Here is a 23,881-nt window from a genome sequence, read left to right on the forward strand (position 1 = left end):
AGAAATTTTTCTTAAGGCTATTGTGAAAGGGAATGTTTCCATGTACTCTTTCTCTGATCACTTGTTACTGGTATATAGAAGACATACAAACTTTTGTAGATTAATTCTGTAACCTGCCACTTTACTGAAAGTGCTAATCATTTCTAGGAGTTTTCTGGTGGAATTTTTGGCATTTCTTATATATAATATCATATAGTCTGCAGAAAGGGATAATTTAATCTCTTCTTTTCCAAATATTACTCTTTTAATTTCCTACTCTTGTCTTGGTGCTCTTGCAAGAGTTTCAAGCACTCTGTTAAAGAGAAGTGGAGATAGTGGACAGCCTTGTCTGGTTCCTGATTTCAATGGGAATGCTTCCAGTTTTTCTCTGTTTAGAATGATGTTGGCTGTGGGTTTATTGTATGTTGCTTTAATTATGTTGAGGCATGTTCCCTCCAGTTCAATTCCCTCTAGGACTTTGAACAAACATGCATGTTGAATTTTGTCAAAGGCCTTCTCTGCATCTATGGAGATGACCATGTGGTTCTTGTCTTTGAGCCCATTTATGTGATTTTTGACATTTATTGACTTAGGTATATTGAACCATCCCTGCATCTCTGGAATAAAGCCAACTTACTTGATCATGGTGGGTGATCTATTTGATGTGTCTCTGTATGCGGTTTGCAAGTATTCTATTGAGAATTTTTGCGTCTATGTTCACTAAGGATATGGGTCTATAGTTTTCTTTTTTGGTTGTATCTTTACCAGGCTTTGGTATGAGAGTGATGCTGGCTTCATAGAAGGAATTTGGAAGTTCTCCCTCCATTTCTATCTTTTTGAATAAATTAAGTAGTATCGGATGTAGATCCTCTTTAAATGTCCGTTACAATTCTGCTGTAAATCCATCTGGTCCTGGACTGTTTGTAGTTGGGAGGTTTTTATTACTGTTTCAATTTCCTTATGTGTTATAGGTGTGCTGGATAGCTTTAGTGTCAATTTGACACATTTGGGCTTTTAAAGTATTCCCTTATAATGTTCTAGATCTTTTGGTTGTCTTTCATGATATTTCACCTTTCATCTCTGATTTTGTTGACTTGGAGGTGCTCTTTCTTTCTTTTGGTTAACTGGGCTGGTGGTCTGTCAGTCTTACTTATCTTTTCTCAAAGACCCAGCTCTTGGATACATTGATTCTTTGTATTGTTTTCCTTGTTTCTATTTCATTAAATTCTGCTCTGATTTTTGTTAGTTCTTCCTCTCTGCTGGGTTTGGGCTTCATTTGCTGTTGTTTTTTAAGTGTCTTGAGTTGCAATGTTAAGTTGTTTGTGTTCTTTCTGATTTTTTTAATGTAGGCACTCAGGTCTATAAACTTCCCTCTAAGCACAGCTTTCAATGTGTCCCAGAGGTTTTGTTGTGTTGTATTGTCCTTTTTCATTTAGTTCCAACAGCCTGCTTTCTTATACAACACAGGACCATGTGCCCAGGTGTTGCACCACCCACAGTGGACAGGGCCCTCCCACATCACTCAACAATCAAGAAAATGTCCCACAGATATGGCCACAGGCCATTGCAATGGAGGAAATTCCTCAGTCTCAACACACCTTCTAAACAGGTGTGTCAAGTTTACGACTGAAGCTATCTAGCCAAAGGCCTGCTTTCTTATACAACACAGGACCATGTGCCCAGGTGTAGCACCACCCACAGTGGACTGGGCCCTCCCACATCACTCAACAGTCAAGACTTTCCCTCTCATCACAGAATAGCATTTTTTATGAGGTAATTATATGGTCTGAGTCATTAGGTCTTCTAAAATTTACAAGTCAAAATTGTGGTATACAGAGGACGTAATAACAGATATGGATATGTAAGAAGATGTATTGGACAATTGCCCCACAGATATGGCCACAGGCCCTTGCAATGGAGGAAATTCCTCAGTCTCAGCACACCTTCTAAACAGGTGTGTCAAGTTTACGACTGAAGCTATCTAGCCAAAGATTTGGTCTTTCCCTCTCATCACAGAATAGCATTTTTTATGAGGTAATTATATGGTCTGAGTCATTAGGTCTTCTAAAATTTACAAGTCAAAATTGTGGCATACAGAGGACGTAATAACAGATATGGATATGTAAGAAGATGTATTGGACATGGATTTGGAGCTAAAGTATGTGAAATTAAGGACCTTAGAAAGAGGAAGCTAGAGAGATTCTTCATACCACGTTCTATCAGGAAGAACAGCTGTTTAGACCACCTCCTTCACTGCATAATGAGTTTCTGTTTCTTTTTTTTTTTCATTTATTTTTTTATGGTGCTTTTTGCTACTCTAACATTTTCCCCCTGAAGAGGTAACCCTAAAATCTCTTAAGGATTAGATAAGAGCTCCCAAATAGTTTTGTCAGTTTTGGCCTTTGGAACAGAGTAGTTGCGAAGAGGTCAGAGGACATTTTGAATTTTAGTCAAGAAACTGGCTACATTTCTTTGGGGTCTTTTGACCCTAACTGCCTAGCCACTGCCTACTTCCTGTTCTTATCACGCCATCCTGTGAAGGGGTTCCCCAAATTGCCAATAGGGAATAGGGACACAGACCTCTCTGGCTTCTTCCATGCTGAACAGGGGCGCAGGGAGAGGCAATTTGACAGACCCATCCTTTGCTTTTGACTGATTGTATGGTGTAGCTTTTACCCATCTTGACTTAGCAAGAAAAACTAGTAACTGCTTTTCCTTGACTCCTTCAAAGACTTGCTTTGGAAGGTGCTGTTCTCTACCATGCTGGGTGACATGTGTTGCTCATACATGAAATCTCACAGTAGGAACACAACTGTGGAGATGGGAGGATCAAGTTGATGCCTTGAGTCACATCAGTTATGAAATAGGACCTTTTAGTCTTGCTGATGTAACAGGTGAAATCAAAACCAGCATATTAAGGTAGATTGAAAAATACAGGTTTGTTGTGTGAATGTTGAACTAATTTTGTCTAGGGATTAGTTGTGTGTATGTGTGTGTGTGTGTGTGTGTGTGTGTGTGTATCAGTCTGTCCATCTGTTTGTGCAGAAAGCAGCTTTCTTAGAACAGCTGTGGGACTTTCGTTTTGGAAATTCATTTCTTTCATAATTTCATACATACACATGCATAGACCCGCACGTGGAGGAACATGTAGTTACTTTAGTCGCTTGTGCTCAGCTAGCTTTTGTAGACTGTCCAGGTTCACCTGCCGAGGGATGGCACCTCCCACAGGGGCCTGGGCCCTTAGTTTCTGTTCTATGTGACCTCTTGATTCAGCCAGCAATCAAGAAAATGCCGCACAATGTCCACAGACCAATCCGAATCTCTATTGTGGTTCTCTCTTCCAAGGAGACTCTAGGATGTGGCAAGTTGAAGTTAATAACTACACTGCGTCTATCGGCATTCCACCATGGGTAGAGGAGGAGCTCAAATGAACCCAAGTGGTCCAGAGAAGCTACAATCTGTGAATGATGGCTGGAGGTTGAGCTGTGATAGTCTGTAGTGGTGTAACCCCTGGTACGTTGTCTCAGTCATGCAGATGCAGGCATCCCTATAAAAACATAGTTGGTCACGCGTGCAAAAAGGACTTTGTATTTCTTATCCTACTCGGGTAGCAGGAAAAAAAGGAAAACTACAGATTTGACATCTGTGTAAATCATAACTGACTCAGGCGTTCTTTTCGCTCATAAATAATCTTGAAGGATAATTGTGCATGCTGTTTGATTTTGGCAAGGATGAGCGTGCTCTTACTCTTGCTTTCCTTCACGACTGGGGATACATGGGCGATCAAAGAGCCCCTTCCATCTGGCTTTTCTTGGTAGCAGGCATCCTAAACAATCCCAGGACACCACTACAGCTGGAGGGAGCTCCAGGGAATGCTTTCTTACGTCTAATTTATCTGCTCGTTAAATAAATGCATCCACAAAACTCCCTGTCTCCAAATGCATTCCAGTCTTGCAAATAAAGGCTATCAACACCTACGAACACTCATTTCATTTATGAAAATGCCATGTACCAAAACGCACTTGGTCATTATTTAATTTGATTAGATATATGTCTTTATTTTATTTAAAGTGTGTGTGTCTGGTGTATGTACATCTGTGTGTCTACACACATGCCTACGCATATACAGACACCTGAGTGGGACACCTGGTGTATTACTAGATCAGCTATTGTCTCTTACTAAACCTCGACCTAAGTGAGTGGCCAGCGGGCTCCAGCCATCCTCCAGTCTCTGCCTCAATTCCCTAAAGCGAGCAAGCACTCTGACCCACTGATCCATGAGTGGGTATGCTCCTCATGTTAAACCAGTGCCAATGGGACTAAAGCACACTTTGTGCATGGCAGTCAATAACAGAATGTTTGGACTCACTGACATTTGAGTAGTCACAAACAGTCTTCCTGTAATTGTAACCCAAAGAATGATTACCCCAAAGAAAATAATTCTAAATGCGCAATAACCTTTCACATCAACTCAAAATGACATTCTGTGATATTACTATTTTGTACCATCTTAGTAGTATATGTGCATATATATGTATCTGTGTGTATGCATGAGCATACATGCATGCAGGGACTTGTGGAGACCCTTCTGAGGGGGGTGATGGATCACATGGTTCTGGAGTCACAGCTGATTGTGAGTCACCACCCAATGTTATTACTAGGAGCCAAATTCAGGTCCTGTGCAAGAACACGACATGCTGCTAACCGCTGTCCCATGTGTCAAACCCCAAATCCACGGTGTTTATCCTTTACTGTCCAATTCTGCCTACTCAAAGCTGCAGTTTCTATGGTGTTTTATTAAAATGTATTATCCATTCAAATACTTGAAATTCCTATGGTGATACATAGTTCTTAAAAACGATTTCTTTCTATCAGTCTGTCTAGCTATTGGCCTGTGTTTCTGGCTATCTGTCTCTCTGTCTATCCATCTGTCTAGCTTTCCTCTGTACAAACTTCTTCTGTGACCCCCAATCCCTCTGAGTTTCTTGGCTTGTTCTTTGGTTACTGCTATTATATAAATGCATTTATTTTGAATATAGGTAGATAGTTATAGATGTATAATGTACTGATTTCACTGAGTGGTGCTCTGTGTTTAGGGCTGCCACTTGGAACTGGATAACCTCTCAGGAAGCTAGTCCCTGGGGAAAACTGATTCGCCCTCCCTTGGCATCTGTTGATTCTTCATCTTGAGATAGGACCCCATGGAATTTCCCCCATGCACCTTGACATGTCTGATGGTTTTATCAGGATGCAGTTCTGCTTAGACTACCATCCTGTGGAGAATTAATGATTGTAGCTTCCCAATCACGTCTAGACTATATTAACTAGCAGCAGGATTCTTCTTATCTAGCTGTTACAGTCTAAAAACATTTTGTGAGTTTTATGTGTATGAGTGGATTGCATGTGTGTAAGTGCACCGTTTTGTGAAATGCTTGCAGATGTTAGAAGATATCCGATCTCCTGGAACTGGAGTTATGGAAGTTGTTAACCACCATGTTTGTGCTGGGAATGGATTCCAGGTGCACATGCAAGTGACGCATGTCTCCAGCACCCAGGTGTTACATTCTTTATCCCGTTTTCCCCACTGTTCCCAGAGTTTAAGGTGTAGAGGATGCGTTACAGTAATTTATTCATTTTTATGTGTACGAGTGTTTTGCCTGTACCGATGTATGTGCACCATGCTGTGCAATGCCCACAGATAGGGTACGGTGCATGTTGTACTCCCTGGATCTGGAGTTAGGGATGGTTGTTAGCTACCACATGTGTGTTGGAAACTAGACCTCGGTCCTCTGCAAGAGCATCCAGAGCTCATAACTGCTGAGCCATCTGTCCAGCCCTTCTGGTTGGCTCTTAAACCATCTAAAGATGTACATACAGAAAGAGGGGTCACTTGATCCATCCGCTCCAAAAAAATCCTCTAGCTTTGACTTAGCTTCATGTCTTTTAATACCCATGCCATCAGTAGGTGCTCGCTTTTATTTTGACTCGGTGAACTTATGAATAGGCTCAAAATCCTGACTGAATTGCAGTTGAAAGCTCTGGGAACTTGGAGTGTATTGAATGCTATATTACAGAGACCGCATGGTGCCTTACATAGACTAGTTCATTTAGTTCTGAGCAGCTGTAATCAAGAAGACATTGAGAAGCCAAATGAATTTAAACTGCCTCCTCGGAAGCCCGATGAAGCCTGCGAACTGACCCGAGATTACAGGCTGTTTCCCTGTACTCTTGGGTCTTTGAATGAGTATGTTTAAATCTCCAGTAACCTGGGTTTACTGACTATTTCTCATGCTGCTTAACTTGCTGTGTGAGGTCCCTTTCCCAAACTGGTGGGTCATATCATGTTACCATAGCTCCAGAACAATGAACTCACTTCTTTCAATTTGCATGAAGCACGTTCTGGAACACAGACTTGCTTCCGTTAAAATAAACGGTTTAGAACGGCAGGCTAGGGAGTTGGTAAAGTGTTGGTTATGCAGTCATAAGAGCTTGACTCTCAGAACACATGTCAAAAGCTAGCTGTGTTGCTGTGTTCTTACAATGCCAGGGTTCAGGGTGTGGAGACAGGCAGGTCCCTGGGGTTTGCTGGCCAACCGGCCTAGATGTGTTAGCTAGTTCCAGATCAGTGAGAGATACTGTCTATCAAACAAGATGACTGACGCATAAGGAATGCTGCCCAAGGGTAAGCTCTGGACTTCACGTGCAACTGCACACACTTATGTGTAGATTACCCACAGTTAGACACAAAAATAGTGGGCTAGACATGGTGGTGAATGCCTGTATACCCAGAAGTTGGGCGGTACACCGTGGATGCAGGACCATGTAAGTTGAAGCCACCCTGGGCTACGGAGTGAATCCATGTCTCACAACAACTAGGAATGCTGCCCAAGGGTAAGCTCTGGACTTCACGTGCAATTGCACACTTATGTGTAGATTACCCACAGTTAGACGCAAAAATAGTGGGCTAGACATGGTGGTGAATGGCTGTATACCCAGAAGTTGGGCGGTAGACCGTGGATGCGGGACCATTGTAAGTTGAAGCCACCCTGGGCTACGGAGTGAATCCATGTCTCACAACAACAAAATCAGAGCTACCTTTTTTCCAAAGCAAGGTGCCAGAAATAAGAGCAAAGAGGACTTTAAAAGCAGGTCTTTCAGGAAAACTGAATCCTCCACACATGTCATCACCTCCTTCCTGTTCCTGTCTGTGGTCTTAATTATGCCGCAATTGGATCACCATGTGGCAGACATCCAAGTGTTGTCTGAGGGAGAATTCAAAGATAGAAACAGACACATAAATCAGATATTTCGTGCTGTGCTATTTTTCGCTTTCAAAGATACAACCCAAACTTGTTTTTGTTTGTTCTTTTGTTTGACAGAGTCTCCCTAGTCGAAGCCCAACTGGAACTCAGTACGTGGACCTGGCTGGCCTCCATCTCATAGAGATCCAACTGCCCCTGCCTCGTGCGGGCTGGCATTAAAAGCGTGCGCTACCGAGCCTGGCACAACCCACGCTTGTAATCTTTATTCAGCTCTTGTTGTCTAGATACGTACTATAGCCCTCCAGCCAATGTTATTACCATACCATGTTAGAGAGAAATTCCACTCTAGATATTTGTTGTCAACAGATACCTGTTTGACACGCATATGCCTCTCCTAACCCAGGATTGCTCCGAGTAATCTATAAAGTTCTTAGCAATGTTACTTAGGTATTTTGTAGTTAACTAACATTATACTTTAGAGATGTAGTCCTTGAAATACCTCCATTCCAAAGAGATCTTTTCCCATACCGTGTATCCATGTACATCATTCTGAAAGTTGGCTTTCCCTAAGCTCAAAGGGATGGTGATTAGAACCATCGTGAGCTCTTGATGTAGACTGTAGTGAGAAAAGCAGACCCCATTTGGCATGAGATGACTTACTTTTAAGATCTTCATAATGGGGACTGGAGAGATGGCTCAGCGGTTAGCACTGGCTGTTCTTGCAGAAGACCTGGGTTCAAATCCCAGCACCCACATGGCAGCTAATGACTGTCCGTAACTCCAGTCCCAGGGGATCCGACAGCCTCTTCTGACCTCTGCGGGCATTGCATGGCATGGGTGCACTTACCTACATGCAGGCAATACATGCGTAGACATAAAATAAAAATAGTAAATAAAATTTAATAAAAAGATCTTCATAATGATCTTTGCACTTTTAATTGTGAAAGATGTGTTCATGTGACAAGTGTGACAGAGAGCATTTGGAGCACACTCTCTGTGCTGCATTTCTAAAGGACACTGAAATTCAGGACAATGGATCTGTGATGATTAGTACTGACTGTTATATATAGACTTTTATATAACTTGATTGGTTCCAGCATCTCCTATGAGACAGAGTTCTGTGCCTGTAGATGTGGGGGTTTCGAGATGCAGTTAATGAGGTGGAAAGCCGCACCGTTATTGTGGTCAGGGAGCTGAGCGCCAGCAGTCATCTCTCTCAGCTTCCTGACCGCAGATACTATGTGAGCAGCTGCCTCACATTCTGTCTGGGATGTCTTTTCTACCATGAGCTATGAACTGAAACCCTTCCTTGCTTAAGTTGAAAGGTATTTGATCAGTGAACTATTCTTCATAACTACACCTGCCATTAACGAAACCAATGAGAACTAATGTCTACATCTTATTCTCATCCTACTACATGCTGTAAAGTTTGTATTCACTCATGAATATTCATTCATATGTGATGAAGCTAGATGTCTATGTGATGGGAAAAAATTATGAATCTGTGCATATACCTGTAAGGTAAATGGACAGTTTCCTTAATGTGTAATAAACTGTTTTTTACTCTCTATCGAGAAAATAACCTTGTAGATAATAGTAAAATGGCTACATCTCTCCAAACCCATCTTTGCAATCAGTGTAACTCTCTGCTGATTGGTTTGATTAAGGCCCTGTGGTATGTGAGGCTCGAGGGATGGATGAGTGGCTAAGAACCTGACCCAGCAAGGTTCAGATCTCAGCACACAGTGTGCTGTTTCACAGCTGAGTTGGAACTCAAGCTTCAGTGGATCTGATGCCCTCTTCTGGCCTCCTCAGGTACCAGGCATATACCTGGTACACACATATACATGCAGGCAAACACACATGCACACACACGCACGTGCGCGCACATACACACACACACACACACAACACACACACACACACAGGGACTTGTGGAATGATTCTGACGCATTAGACCTATTTCCAAGAGACAAAGTGTAGAGAAATGGTCACAGCCAATACCCTTGCTTGTGTCTACGCAGTGACCACACATTTGATATGTTTACTACTGAGCAAGAATTTCCTAGAAGGGTGTGCTATATTGTACGAACAGCACAGCAAATGTAACAATAATGTCTGCATTGGGCTGATTTTCTTTGTTTTCTTTCCCGTTAGGCTGACTTGAACTTTGTGTAACGAGTCATTGCCCTAGAGAGGTGTTGGATTGCCGCAACATCCTCGGAGAGCACTGGATCTGCTGAAGCCCGGTGTCAGGATTGAAGGAGCCTCACCCTTCGGCATGGGTTCCGAGAAAATCTCCTTGTTTCTCAGTCACACTGAGCAGGCACAGAGCCGCTAGTTTATCTCGGCTGCTGGATTTGTGCTGTCTGCAATCCTCTCCCCCACCAGCTCTGTGTCCTTGACGTCCTTCCACTTACATACTTGTGCATGTGCGTGTGAACAATGTCGAGGCCCAAGAGACGGTTATGGCTGCCCTTGCTGTGCACACACGTCTGCGTCATGTTGAACTCCAACGTTCTCTTGTGGATAACTGTTCTCGCCATCAAATTCACACTCATCGACAGCCAGGCACAGTACCCTGTTGTGAACACGAATTATGGCAAAATCCGGGGTCTAAGAACACCGTTGCCCAATGAGATTTTGGGTCCAGTGGAGCAATACTTGGGGGTACCCTATGCCTCACCACCCACTGGAGAGAGGCGGTTTCAGCCTCCAGAGCCCCCTTCGTCATGGACTGGGGTTCGTAACGCCACGCAGTTTGCTCCTGTGTGTCCACAGCATCTGGACGAACGTTCCTTACTACATGACATGCTGCCCATCTGGTTTACAGCCAATTTGGATACTTTGATGACCTATGTTCAAGACCAAAATGAAGACTGCCTTTACCTAAACATCTACGTGCCCACAGAAGATGGTGAGTACTTTGTTAAAAGGAAGGTAAAGCCTGCCCGTCTAGGCTCAGGGATATTCGTCAAGTATATTAAAATGTTCTGTGCCTAGGATTTTCTTTATATTATTCCCTAATCTGGATGCAGTTGTTGAGAAAAACCTATCCTGTATACTTACTGCATTTCTGAAGTACTTACTGGATAAAAATAATTATAACAGATAAAAATAATCTGTTGCCTTTATTATAGAGCTACATTAATTACAGAATGTAAATGATGTGAACACATCATACTATATTCTATACTTGAATCACTGATAAAGGAATGACCCTAAAAATAATACAGTTAAGAACGTTAACCTGAACTTGAAACACAGAAATCATGGTCCTTTAAAGAGGTAGATATGGACACTTTCATATTTGTTTTGGGAAAAAGTGATTTTTTTAAATACCCAACTAACATCAGATGTTAAAAAAAATCAGTAGATGTCAATGTACACAATCCGCCCAATGATCATAAATTATGATTCTGTTAACACTCAGTTCCATCGATAGAATATTTACATATAAAAAGATAATTCTAGCTACGTTACCTGATTTCCTTGCTTTGCAAAAATATTCTGATTCTAGTTTCTAGAAAACAATAGTGATAAATCTGAATTTTTTAAAAAACGAATGTTAAAAAAAAAATCAGTAGATGTCAATGTACACAATCCACCCAATGATCATAAATTACGATTTCGTTAACACTCACTTCCATCAATAGAATATTTATATATAAAAAGATAATTCTAGCTATGTTACCTGATTTCCTTGCTTTGCAAAAATATTCCAATTCTAGTTTCTAGAAAACAATAGTGATAAATCTGAATTTTTTAAAAAACGAAACTTCATTGAAATCTGATAACATTTCAATATCTCATCTCTTTGAAGATTGCAAATTCATTTGGATTTTTTCACACCACCCAAGTATTTCAAACTCGTATAGTCTATGAAGCCAGAGAAAAGCTATGCTACAGTGAATGATATCACAGACCTCTATTCCTTCATTCGCATGCCAATTATGTCTTAGATTAGGAGAAGCAAATTCACAGAGTCCAAGCCTCACTGGAAATGAAAGAGATCGTTCATGGCAACCACAGACATAGCAACTTTACGAACAAAAGCGGTCCTTTTAAGTCTTTATAGTGAGGCAGACTTTCCTGCCTCTTTTCTATACTTTCATACCTGGGAAATAATTTTTCAGAAAGGTTTGCTGAAAAAACTTAAATCAATTATTCCACAAATACTATGATTCCTCAGATATTGCTGTCGCTGACTAATTAGGTAAAATTTATCTCCCCAGATAAGAGGCAACGTGATGATTTCAATAGAAGGGTAGGAAAAATCAGGCACGGGTTGAGTGTCATTGATACCATGGAGAACAGCGACAGAAAGAAATTACAGGACCCTGTCTCATTATATTAGCTGTTTTTGGCATATCACCGTGTTGTTATGACAACACAGCACACAGTTATCTTGTAAAGTGTAAGTCTGAACATGATTCCAGGAGTTAAGGTGACATTTTGGATGCGGTTCTCTCCTGTGCTGTCCTGGGCTGCCACTTTGCATGTCTGGGAAACAAAGTCGATCTCACAGTCAATTAGAATCCTTGTTGAAGCGGCCATGTGGGCAGCTGTCTTTCTTATAATGAGTTTTGAAAGAACACACAAATGAGGGAACATGGAAGGGAAGAGAGGAAAGAAAGAAAAAACCCCACATCTCCCCAACAAGGACAAAACGATAAAATGGGTGTGTGTGTTAATCACCATCTGCTGCTTAAAGAAACAGCTTCTGAGAAGTGAGAGGTGGTTCATCCTATGTGTAGAGGTTGCATCAAAGACGAGTCACTCAGCGTTCTGTGTCTCGGTACAATAACCTACACAAAGCTTATCCCTGGATAGGACGGCTGTATAAAACCTCCGCCTCCCAAGGCTCAGGAGTTATTAGGGAAGAGGCGGGAAAGAAAGATTTTAAGAGCCATAGGGGGTGGATGACAACCAGGAAATAGCGTCTTCAGGACAGCTGGTAGTTACACATATAAACTCACAGCAATGTGGACACCATAGAAAAGTCCTGTGGAAACCCAAACCAGACCAAACCTCAGCACAGGCAAGGATAAGTGGTAAGAATTCACTTCACAACCTAAGGAGTTTTTGGCAATTATTGGCTGCTGGGAGAGAGGAGGAAAGACAGTGTCATACACAGATGGGACTCTTGATTAGATAGATAGATAGATAGATGAGTGATAGATATAGATAGATGATAGATAGATAGATAGATGGATAGATGATAGATAGATGATGATAGATAGATGATAGATGATGGATGGATAGCTCCCTTTCATTGAATTATGGAAGTTTCCTTTTATTCATGTTTTGCTGAGTTTTAGCCATGAGTAAAAGTCAAATTCCTTGTTTCCATCTATTGAAACAATCAAGCATTTGTTTTGTTTCTACCAGTTTCTTGACAGGGTGAATTACACTGGCTGATGTGTGGACTGTAAAACAGTCCCACATTAGTCTCCACGTGATACATAGATGATAGATAGATAGATAGATGATAGATAGACAGATAGATGACAGATAGATGATAGATAGATAGATAGACAGACAGATAGATGATAGATAGATGATAGATAGATAGATGATAGATAGATAGATAGATAGATAGATAGATAGATGATGGATAGACAATAGGTAGATAGATGATAGATGATGGATAGATGATAGGTAGATAGATTATAGATAGGTAGATGATAGGTGAGAGATAGATGAGAGATGAGAGATAGATGATTGAAAGATGATAGATGATGGATAGACGATAGGTAGATAGATAGATGATAGATAGATGATATATGAGAGATAGATAGAACTTAAAGTGTTGGGGGGGTGCCTCAGGGAGGGGCTCTGAGTCTTAGCAAACTATATTGTATGAAAATTGCAAGTATTTCACGAAAAGAGAAAGAAATGGCTTTCACGATATTCTTGATGGCTTCAAACGTCTAGCTCGTTCTAATCTACAGACCTCACCTGAGAAACAATGAGTACGACCTCGGATAGAATGACTTCTTCCTCATGTAAGATGCAGGCGCCAATTAGACCACCCTGGAAGGGAAATCAATAGCCTCTCTGATTACACAGCCATATTGCTGAAATTATGTATATTCAGACCTCAAACTGTTTGGCTATTTTATTGTGATTCCTTATTGAACTGGAATTGGACAGTAGAAAAATGTGCACAATGTTGCCTAATGAGAAAGTAATCTCACTTTAATAATAAACGCAGTTCTACCTGTTTAGTGCTGTGGGCTTTTCAAAGCGATATCTGCCTGCGAGTCCCTCTGAGGAGATCAGATCTTATAATAAGGACTAGAAAAGTGGAATCAACCACCCCGTGACAGGTAAATAGGAGAGTTTTGACAGTTCAAAGATGCTTAGGTGCGTGTTTGTGAACATCAAATCACCCCCTAGGAGCATCAAGAATTTTTGTGGGGTATTTTGTAATTGTATGCACTTGGGAATCCATGGAGGAGCTTTAGCTGTTAGTTATTCATGAAATATGAGTGAATTGCACTTTTGTAAGGCGCAGTGAAATTATGAAATCAATATCATTTTCCCTCAATATCTTCTGAATATTGTGTCTTAATTTGGAATCACGTTTACTTAACAGAACGCACTGCAGAGCTAGAATTTATATTCAACTGCAACTCAAATCAATATTGGGAGTTAAAATTGCCACTCTGATAATCCATCATTTTTTTAAAATAGTTTGTTGAGAATTTCATATAAGCAAATCCATGCCCACTCCCTCCCCTCCAACTCCTCCCATATCTCCTCATCACTTTTTTCTGATAACGTCATGTACTCTTTCTTCTTTTGGCTACTCTAACATTCCCCCCTCTGAAGAGGTAACCCTAAGATCTTTTAAGGATTAGATACAAGCTCCCAAATACTTTCAACATACTTGGCCTTTGGAACAGAGTATGTTGCTAACAGGACCAAGGACATTTTGACTTTTAGCCAAGAAACTGGCAACTTTTCTTTGGGGTCTTTTTACCCTAACTGCCTAGCAATTCCTACCTCCTGTTCTTATCACACCATCCTCTAAAGAGGTTACCCAAATTGCCCATAGGGAATAAGGACACAGACCGCTCTAGCTTCTGCCATGCTGAACAGGAACGCAGGGTGAGGCAATTGGAGTACCCCTTCGGTGGGTCTATCTAAAAGACTCCCAAATTGATTAACTCTTGTCTCTAGGGGGAAAAGAAAGTCCTTGCCTGGTGAATAGGAGATGTGAAGGAGAAGTAAATTATCTTTATTGGGCTTGGCAGTCTCCTCCCCCACCCCACCCCACATATACACATAATTAAAAATAAAGCGTATCTTCAAAGAAAAAGACATAAAGGAACCAGGTCTTGTTAAAGGTGACTGCTATCAATTAACACTGATTTATTAAATGTACACTTGCTTTCCTCTGTTATTGCAGACTTAGACTATTGATAAATTATTTAAAATTTTCATAGATTATTCATTTCACTTTGATGTCACAATGCTAGACTAATTAATTAGCTTTGAATTGCATATTTAAACTGTTGAGAGATGCTTCATAAGGTCAAAATCAGGCATCCCAATTAGGGGATACTGTCAGACATGTAAGCATTCTTGTTAACAAGAGGGGATAGAGACAGGATTCTGAGTGTGTGTGCGTGTGTGCGTGTGTGTGTGTGTGTGTGTGTGTGTGTGAGTGTGGTGTGGGGAGAGAGAGAGAGAGAGAATGAGAGAGAGAAAGAGAGAGACTACTTTGAAAGAGCAATGCAAAATAAGGTTTTTCAATTTGATTAGACCAAAATTGTGAAATTTGAGTTTAGAAGTCTAAATTTGGCTAAAAAATATTCCATGTTGGTTTATGGATCAGAGGATAACACTGTACTTTATCATCCCCATAAATAGTCGAGACTTGAGTAAGGCAGTCTTGCGATGTGTCTGTGCGTAGAGTGTTTTCCTGGCAGGCATGAAATCCTGGCTTCCATTCCAAGTCCTTGATCAACCTGGTGTGGTGATTCATACCTATAATCCCTGCACTGGGCTGAAGAGATGGCTCAGCTGTTAAGAGCACTGTGTCTTCTTCCAGAGGAACCGGGTTTGGGTCCAGAACCCACATTGCAGCTAAAAACCTTCTGTAATTCCAGTTGCAGGCCTCTGCGGGCATCGTATGCAGGTGGTGCATATACATCCAAGCAGGAAAAAACACTTGATTTGAGAATCCAAAATTCAAAGTCACTCTTACAGCCAAAGTGCATTAGAGACAAGAGCGCTCTACATGAAAGCTTGTTTGTAAATAAATCTGTAAGGGAAGGAAGCGGGGATGGAGGGGATGGTTGGTGAGTGGGATCAGAAGGGAAAGGAAAGAAAGAAACGCTGACCTTCTATTGAAGCGCTCAGTTTTTGTGACAGAATTCCATCACTAGAAGCAGTGTTAAAGATTAAAGGAAAAATGTCCCAGATATTTCGGGATGAAAGGTGACATACTGTTTCCAGGACAAAAGTCAATTGATTAGTTATAAATATTTGGCAGTAAAACCAACGTGGTTGAAGGCAACTTGCAGTTAACTTTTCAGTTTGGACACGGACCTCAAGGCTTAGTCTTGGAGGGGTTCCTAGGAGAGAACAACTGTTTAGTTCTACGTCACAGCTCCAAAACTCTATAGGCTACGAAGACAAATCCAATCGGAGTTGCTGTCCTTGACCTTTGGCTGCAGGTGACATTTCCACTATGCTCACAATCAAGTTGGGAAAGCTTGGTTATAGGTTTTTGTTGTCAATGTGGCAGCCTTTTGTCCTCCTCCTCCTCCCCCTCCTCTTCCTCTTCCTCTTCCTCCTCCTCCTCCTCATCCCCCTCCTCTTCCCCTTCCTCCTCTTCTTCTGTTATTTGTATTTTACGTGTACGAGTGTATTGCCCACATGTACCTAGGTGTACCCGTGTGGTGCAGTGCCTGCAAAGGTCAGAAGAGGACATCTGATCCCCTGGAACGGGAGTTATGGACGTTATGGACTGTTAGTTAGGCACCATGTGGGTGCTGGGAAACAGCTGAACCACAGGACCCAGCACCCACTTGGTGGCTAACAACTGCCTGTAACTCTAGTTCCAGGGGACCTGACGCCCTCTTGAGGCCTCTTCAGGCATTGTGTGCATACAGTGTACTTACATCTACACAGGGAAAACACGTATACATATTAAAATGAAAATCTATGACATAAAGGAAATCAAAAAAGCAAACAATATCTCAGAAAAGAAACTTGAAGAACGTAGAGCCCTTGGAGTGAGGTTCAGAAGGTCAAACATTTGGTAAATAAGTCTGAAGATACGACTTTGTTTCATTCCCCAGCACCAACATAAATCCTGGGCCTACATAGTTCCCCGCCCATAATTCCAAAGTCTACAAGAATTGGACACAAGGAATCCTCTGAGCAGTGTGGCTGTTCAGACTAGCCAAAAAAGCAAAGTCAGGGTTCAGTGAGAGACCCTATCTAAGTGTTTATGTCCAACCAGTGGGACAAAACACCGGCCATCATGTTTGGCCATTCACACACATGTACAACCCCCATACACACAAAAATCTCCACACATACATACATGTACCCACACACGTATGTTAAACAAAGAAATAGAAAAATAAAAAAAGGAAGGATTTATTATGGTTTTAAACACCACGGGAAACAGTGCCAAGAGAGCTGGTCACATTATATCCACAGTCAGGCTGCAGAGGGAGGTGAATAGAGGTGTCTGACTTGATTTCTCCCTTTAGGTCAGTCCAGGATCCCAGACCAGGGAATGACGCTGATCACATTTACAGCGACTTTTCCAACCTTATTTGATGTACACAGTCTCTCACAGTCGTACCTATTATATAACTTCATCTAGACCATTGCTTTCGAAGTTTGGGGGGACTAATTTGTGCAGGGTTCTCCAGAACACCCCACTATAAAAACTAAGATTGGAGACAGAACAGACAACCAGAGCCCATGGGACTCAATGCAGAATAGGCAAAGTGGGCCATCCTTGTTTCTCAAGTTGCAAGTTATGAAGCTTCATGAGCGTTTCAATTCGTGGCTGCCAGGGGAGGGAAACTTAACTTCCTTCAGGGACATTGCCCAGGGGAGGCTGAGCTCACTTCTATAGATGGTCTCACACCCATGAACAGACAGACAGGACGAAGAGGACTCAGTGGATTAAAAACAGAAGAACGCGTGCTGTTAGGAGGTAAAAGTGTTGGAGATGATGGGACAAATTTGAGGAAGGAAAACTGGAGTGAATTTGATCACAATGTGTTATATGCATGCATGGAATTTTCAAACAATCAAAAAGAATGTGAGTCCTGCAGATTTTTCTGTGGGTCTTTCAGGTCCTTTTGACCACAGCCCACCAAAACGCTAATGTACTGATGTTTAATATTATCTATGTACACTACCTCCTCTGAGTTTCTGTCATAGTGATAATGTAAAACTGTAACACTCTATCACTTAATAGTATTTAAGAGTCACGATAAAAAATACTTGTTCTGTAAACAAATCAACCTAAGAGCTGACAGTGATTCTTGTTCAGAGTCATCACACCCCTGCCTGCTTTGCGATAATGCGTGTGCCCGCCCCACCCCTTATTCATGAAGAATTAGTAGCCAGAACACTGTTATTTCCATAAAGCAAGGCGGCTCAACCTGTTGCTTTCCTTTATATCAAGAGGAATTAGCTCTGATCTGGAGACAGGTTGAATCTCTAGTGTGGGGGAAGGTACTCGACATATTTTTTACCCTATTGACACAGAGTCTTGGGAAATAACTATGAATGTGATTGGTTGATTTAACTGAGCACTAAGCGTATTTAAAATATACCAGTCACCCTAAGCCAGATGGAAAGAATCACTGATTGACTCACATTAGCAAACTATACCAATTTTTCCCCTTGTCCATTTGTCTACGTACAGTTTAACAAAAATGTTAACTGTACTCCAAATTCCTTCCCTAAATTCAACCTGCTTTCCCCAGAATTCTTTGGGTTCTCCGGTTATTCTTTCTAGACCTTTCTAGACTTTTAGCTGTGTGCTGTTCTGAGAAAACAGCATCCTCTGGTTTTCGCAGTGAAATCGTGGATCTATTCCCTGAAACGGGGTTAGAAGAATGAACGATCAAAGTTCTTTTGTGCTTGAAGCCAGTCAGGTACTGCGTGCAATGTAGCAGAGAGTCTGCCTCCCTCAATTACCTGTACTGCCAAATACGCTTGGGCTCTGGACATTCCCAGCTCATTCATAGTATCCCATGTAACACACAGAAGCAAGCACTCTGGAAGATGATGGGCTATAGTGAAATTCACTTAACAGCCAACAAGGGAACCATGAATTTTGAGCTGCATGCCCTGTGCATCTTCTGTCTAATTTGCTTATTAATGTTATGAATAAATGTTGCTAGTCTATAAAATGAAATTTTATGGCGCTGGAGACATGGTTCAGCGGTAAAGAACTCTGGCTGTTCTTCAAGAGGACCTGGGATCAATTCCCAGCACCCACATGGCAGCTAACAACCATCCATAACTCTAGTTCCAGGTGATTCAACACCCTCTTCTGACCTCCCTAGGCACTGTAAATGTTTGCACTTACATGCACGCAAGTAAAATGCTCATACACATAAAAAAATTAAAAAATAAAATTTCATTATAGCAGTGAAGGGATAAGATTAAGAAAGGCAATCAAAGGCCCATTTTTTTCCTGGCGTCTCTTTTTCTTTTGAACGGGGCCTTGAAGGCAATGCCATTTTTACTGATTTAATTCAGATCTATTTTATTTCTAATTATGAACGTGTCTGTGTGTCTGTGTGCGGGTATGTGCACATGAGTGTGGGTCCCCACTGAGATCAGAAGAAGAGTTTAGATCCCTAGAACTGGGTTACAGGCAGCTATGACCTCGAGAGTAGACTATGTTAGTGATTCTCGTTCATTGATTCATAAATTTCTTCATAGTTTCTTAAGGTCTGTTTCTGTAGCCCAGACTGGTCTGAAAATTGCTATGTCTCTCTGGCTGCTGTCCAAGCCTTGACCGTCTTGTTTTATCCCTCTGAAAGCTGAGATTATAAGTCTATACCAGTATGTCAGTTTTTCCTAATTTAAGCCATTTTTGCACCTCAGTGTCACCAACCTTCTCTGACTTAGAAAAAAAAATAAGAAAGCTTGAAAATTTACCCCTTGTAACAGGGACTTAAGACATTAGAATATACAAGGATTCTCTGGTTATTCAAAATTAATAAGGAGTTCATTTTACTTCTCTGTAGCCACAAATAATCCAAATTTGTGTGACTAGTAACAACATCTGGGTGAAAGAGAGTTTGGACAAAAGGGAGACATGTTTTACCTAATCACTGCCAAAATGGGGCTGTGAAAATCATTAAATTATTCTAGCTTGCATGTGTCAGCTGAATTTTGACATACTGTAGACATAGCTTATGATTAAAGATAATTAGAAAAGATTATTTAATGTAGATCTCCCTCATATGGATTAATTGAAAAGCAATTAGTGTTTTAGGAACACCTTTAAAATGAACAGGACTTCTGATAATGTATCTCCTAGGTTAGAAAGAAACAGTTTCTTTGGTTTTTTTTTGGGGGGGGTTGTTTTGGAATGTTCTGTTTTGTTTTGATTTGAGACAAAGTCTCTCTTATAAGCCGTAGCTGAAGTGGAACTCACTTTGTAGACCATTCTGGCCTGGATCTCGTAGAGACCCACCTGCGTCTGCCTACAGAGGCACGGGCCACTTCCGGGGAATGCTTTCAGCAATTTCAAGGAAGTATGCTAATCTTACAGAAAGTTTGCAAAATACCTGTGCTTAAAATAGTCATGTGTGGCTGGGCATACGATTCTGTGTGTATGGGGACTTGAGATGGAAACTCAGCATCCGTGTAAAAGCCAGATATGACAAACCCTGTCAGTCTGTGTGTGTGTCTGTGTGTCTGTCTGTCTGTCATGGATAAAGCAATATTAAAAAGAACGTTTGTGCTTATTGCCCCCTGTTGCATGAGGAAGCTTTGCTAGTGAGGGTTCAAAGACACATTAGTATTTTTTGCACACTTAGCATTGACTGCCTCACTGACACTTATTCTCTGAGCTTGACCAGTTCTGAAACTTTGTAACTGTCTTCTGATTAAATCAGAAATACATAACTGACCCAAGGGCAGAGTGCTTATCCCTGATAGGACACCTGTATCAAACCTCTGCCACCCACCGCTCAGGGACCATTGTGGAAGAGGGGGGTGGAATGTTTGCAAGGCCCAAAGGTGTGGATGATCTTAAGTAAACAGAGGTTTGCAAACAGCTGGGACGTTCCTCATATGAGCTCACAGCAATGGTAACAGCATGCACAAGGCCCATGTAAGCTTAAACCAGGTAAATTCCCTGCATAGAAGTGGGGACGTGGGTAAGAAGCCTCAACCTTAGCTTAGGAGCTATTGGCAACCACTGACTGCTAGGAGAGAGGTGGCTTTCTTAGAGGGTGTGACACTAGGTAAGTTGGCTCCAGTGGATGGATGAGGCACACTGAAAGTCATTTGGAGACATAAACTTGACGCCATAGGCCTTAATATGTGTGACAGAGTACATAAAATTTGACCGGGAGCTCTAAGAGGGGGTTGAAATAGGGCACAGGTAAATATGATCAAAGTATATTGTAGGAAATTTGCAAAAATTCAATACAAAAAAAAATTGAAGTGTTTTTTTAAATAACAACAACAAAAAACAGAAAGCAATTTTGCTGGCTAGGGGTGGTGGTTCTAAGCCGACGGGGATACAAGGAGACCCTGTCTGGAAAAAGAAAATCAGTTTTGCTACATGGTATATATAGTAAGAAATGCATAGGTGTATGTATAATATATATCTCAAGTTGTATATAAAACTTCATATATATATATATGAAGTATATATATATGAGGTATAATTAGTGGATAAGAATTCTTCCTATTTTTTTCTTTTCTTTGTGTGTGTGTGTGTGTATGTGTGTGTATGCTTATTTTGCATGTGAATGGCGGTCTGAGGTTGATGTCAGGAATCATCCACTGTGTTTATATCTGACTCACAGAGGCAGAGTCTCTAATTCAAACCCCAAAGTTGCTGATACGGCAAGCCTTTCTAGCTAGCTTGCTCTGAAGATTCCCCGTCTCAGTCTTCCCATGTTGGACTTACCGGAAGGGAGTCAAAGCCAGTTGGCATCTTCCGTGTGTTCTGAGGCTCTTAATTCTGGAAATGATATTTGTGTGTCAACTGCTGCAGGTCTGAAGATTCCCCAACAAACAAAAACAGTTGCTACTTTCAACAATTAGCTGGTTATTGTCTCCATCAGAGTTCTGCAGCATGGAACACAATTTAGTTTTATTTCTTATCTGTTATTGAATGACCCAGTTCTTTAAGATATGATTTATGCATGGCATGGTGGGAGCACACCTTTAACCCCAGCACTCAGCAGGCAGAGGCAGGCTGATCTCTGTAAATTCAAGGCCAGGCTGGTCGAGTGGGTGCCATTGTGCATGTGTTAGATCAGAGGACAACTTTCAGGAGTTTTTCTCTCCTTAACGGGGGTGGGTGGGAATCCAAGAATCAAACTTAGGTTGACAGGCTTAAGGGGCAAGTGCTTCTACACTATTGAGTTATCTCACCAACCCGTGTTTTATTTTGTGACATATTTTTAAATCTGATAATACATGGTAAATAAGTATGCTCTTTAATCACATGACTCCATCTTTTTTTTTTAATGTATGAGTGTATTTCCTGCATGTATGTGAGTGCACCCATGTCGTGCTCTGCCATGGAGGTCAGAAGGGGGCTTCAGATTCCCCTGGAACTGGAGTTAAGGATGGTTCGTAGCCGTCACGTGTGTGCTGGGAATCGAACCCGGGACCTCTGTAAGAGCTGTCAGTGCTCTGAACCGCTGAGCCGTCTCTCCAGCCCCAATTATTAAGACTTTATTTTCATCTTAATTTTTTTTAAATGAGTCTGTGAAATAGTGATTTTCCTTATGAAATCTTCACACTGTAGCTCATGTGTTGCTTCTATTCGACGCACTCTACACATTCCTTTTATTGTTCCTCCCTCCGTAATCTACGTTCACGTCATAGATATGTGCGTTTCAATCTAGCTTGTAGCCGGGCTTGTTGTCGTGCCCCTTTAATCCCAGGACTCTGGAGGCAGAGGCAAGTGGATCTCCGTGAGACCATGTCCAGGTTGGTCTCCATAATGAGTTCCACGATAGTCGGGGTTACAAGGAGACCCTGTCTCGCTGTGTACGAGAGAAGACACTGTCTTGTCTATGTCCTTCTGAGTGAGGATTATTTCCCTGGACATGATCTGCACCTGCTTTCGTTTTTCCAGCAAACAGATGTTTTCCTTTACCATTGAATAGAAGTCTATTGTGTATATAAACCACATTTTCTTTATGTATGTATGGTAGTTGGAATGAGAGATGCCCCACTGGCTCCTGAATTTGAATAGTTAGCCTCCAACTGGTGCTGTTGTTCAGGGAGGTTATGGAATCTTTAGGAGGTGGAGCTGGGCTGTGTGGGGCGGCTTTGAGGAGCTGCATTCTGCCATTGCTGTTTGTTGTGTGCTGATAAAATGTGATCTCTCTGCTTCTTCCTCCTATGCCCAGCCATGCCTTCCTCACCATGATGGACTGTATCCCTCTGGAACCGGAGGCCAAACTAAACTAGTCCTTAAGTTGCTTTTGCCTATGGCATTTTATCACAGCAACAAAAAATAACTATACTATGCATCTGTTGATGGATATTTAGGCTCTTGCCATATTTTGTCCTTTGTAAACGGTGGCAATTAAACAGGCTTAGATGCTAACGTTAAGCCAGTACATTATCTTGCTTTGCAAGATGGATCATTTGTCTGATTAAGGGAGTGGAAATAAAGCTTAGGGGTAGGTCCTTCCATCACAGTGAGTTTGGTTTTATGCTGAACCAGGTTGTATTCATAATGAGACAGTTTATCGTCATCTCCCTTTAACTTAACTGCTCTATCCTTGGTGGTATAACGGACAAATTGGAGTGAAGGCACGTAGAAATTGAGTTCGTGAGCTAGAGTTTCGAGGAGTGCAGAGAGTGTATGAGACGGCAGGATAGCTGTTTGCCATCAGGGCGGCAGATGTGTGGTGGCAACCACTCAGTGACAGGAGGCAAAAGGCAAAGGCAAAAGGCAAAAGGCAAAAAAAAAAAGCTCTAGACAGAGTGATCTAGTCACACATAAATTACTATTAATATAAAACAGCACGCTTTCCAGACAGTTCAGTTAGTAGAGTGATGGTTGTTCAAACATGAGGACCAGAGTTCCATCCCAAGACACTAAAGAAGGTGAGCATGGCGGTGTGCACTTACAGTCCCGTCGCTGGGTTGACAGTGGGGTGTTGGGGAACCTAATGCAGGACATCACTGGGGCTTTATGGCCAGCCATCTTTCTGAGTCAGTGAACCCCCAGTCCAACTAAGGGACCCTGTCTCCCGAAAACACAGGGAAGACATCACCTCAGAATTTCCAGCCAAAGTTGTCCTCTGACATCCACATATGCATGTGCAGACATATATAGATCTACCTGTAAAACACAGGTGTACATATACACATATACATATACAGTCTCTCTCTCTCTCTCTCTCTCTCTCTCTCTCTCTCCACACACACAC

At 41.6% G+C, this 23,881-nt stretch overlaps 1 protein-coding gene across 3 annotated transcripts in view; it reads left to right on the forward strand.

Annotated features, from left to right (window-relative positions):
- The window catches only part of LOC103725635 (neuroligin-4, X-linked), a 376,846-nt gene that overhangs the window by 98,247 nt on the left and 254,718 nt on the right, over positions 1–23,881 (forward strand). For all 3 annotated transcript variants that reach the window (XM_008822933.1, XM_008822935.1, XM_008822934.2), the window contains exon 3: positions 9,399–10,158. In XM_008822933.1, the coding sequence (XP_008821155.1) occupies positions 9,687–10,158 (472 nt within the window). In that variant the 5' untranslated portion in view covers positions 9,399–9,686. The remainder of the gene's footprint in view (positions 1–9,398; positions 10,159–23,881) is intronic.

The sequence above is a fragment of the Nannospalax galili genome, unplaced genomic scaffold (genome assembly GCF_000622305.1).
Source record: "Nannospalax galili isolate Female #2095 unplaced genomic scaffold, S.galili_v1.0 scaffold2109, whole genome shotgun sequence".
NCBI lineage: Eukaryota > Metazoa > Chordata > Mammalia > Rodentia > Spalacidae > Nannospalax > Nannospalax galili.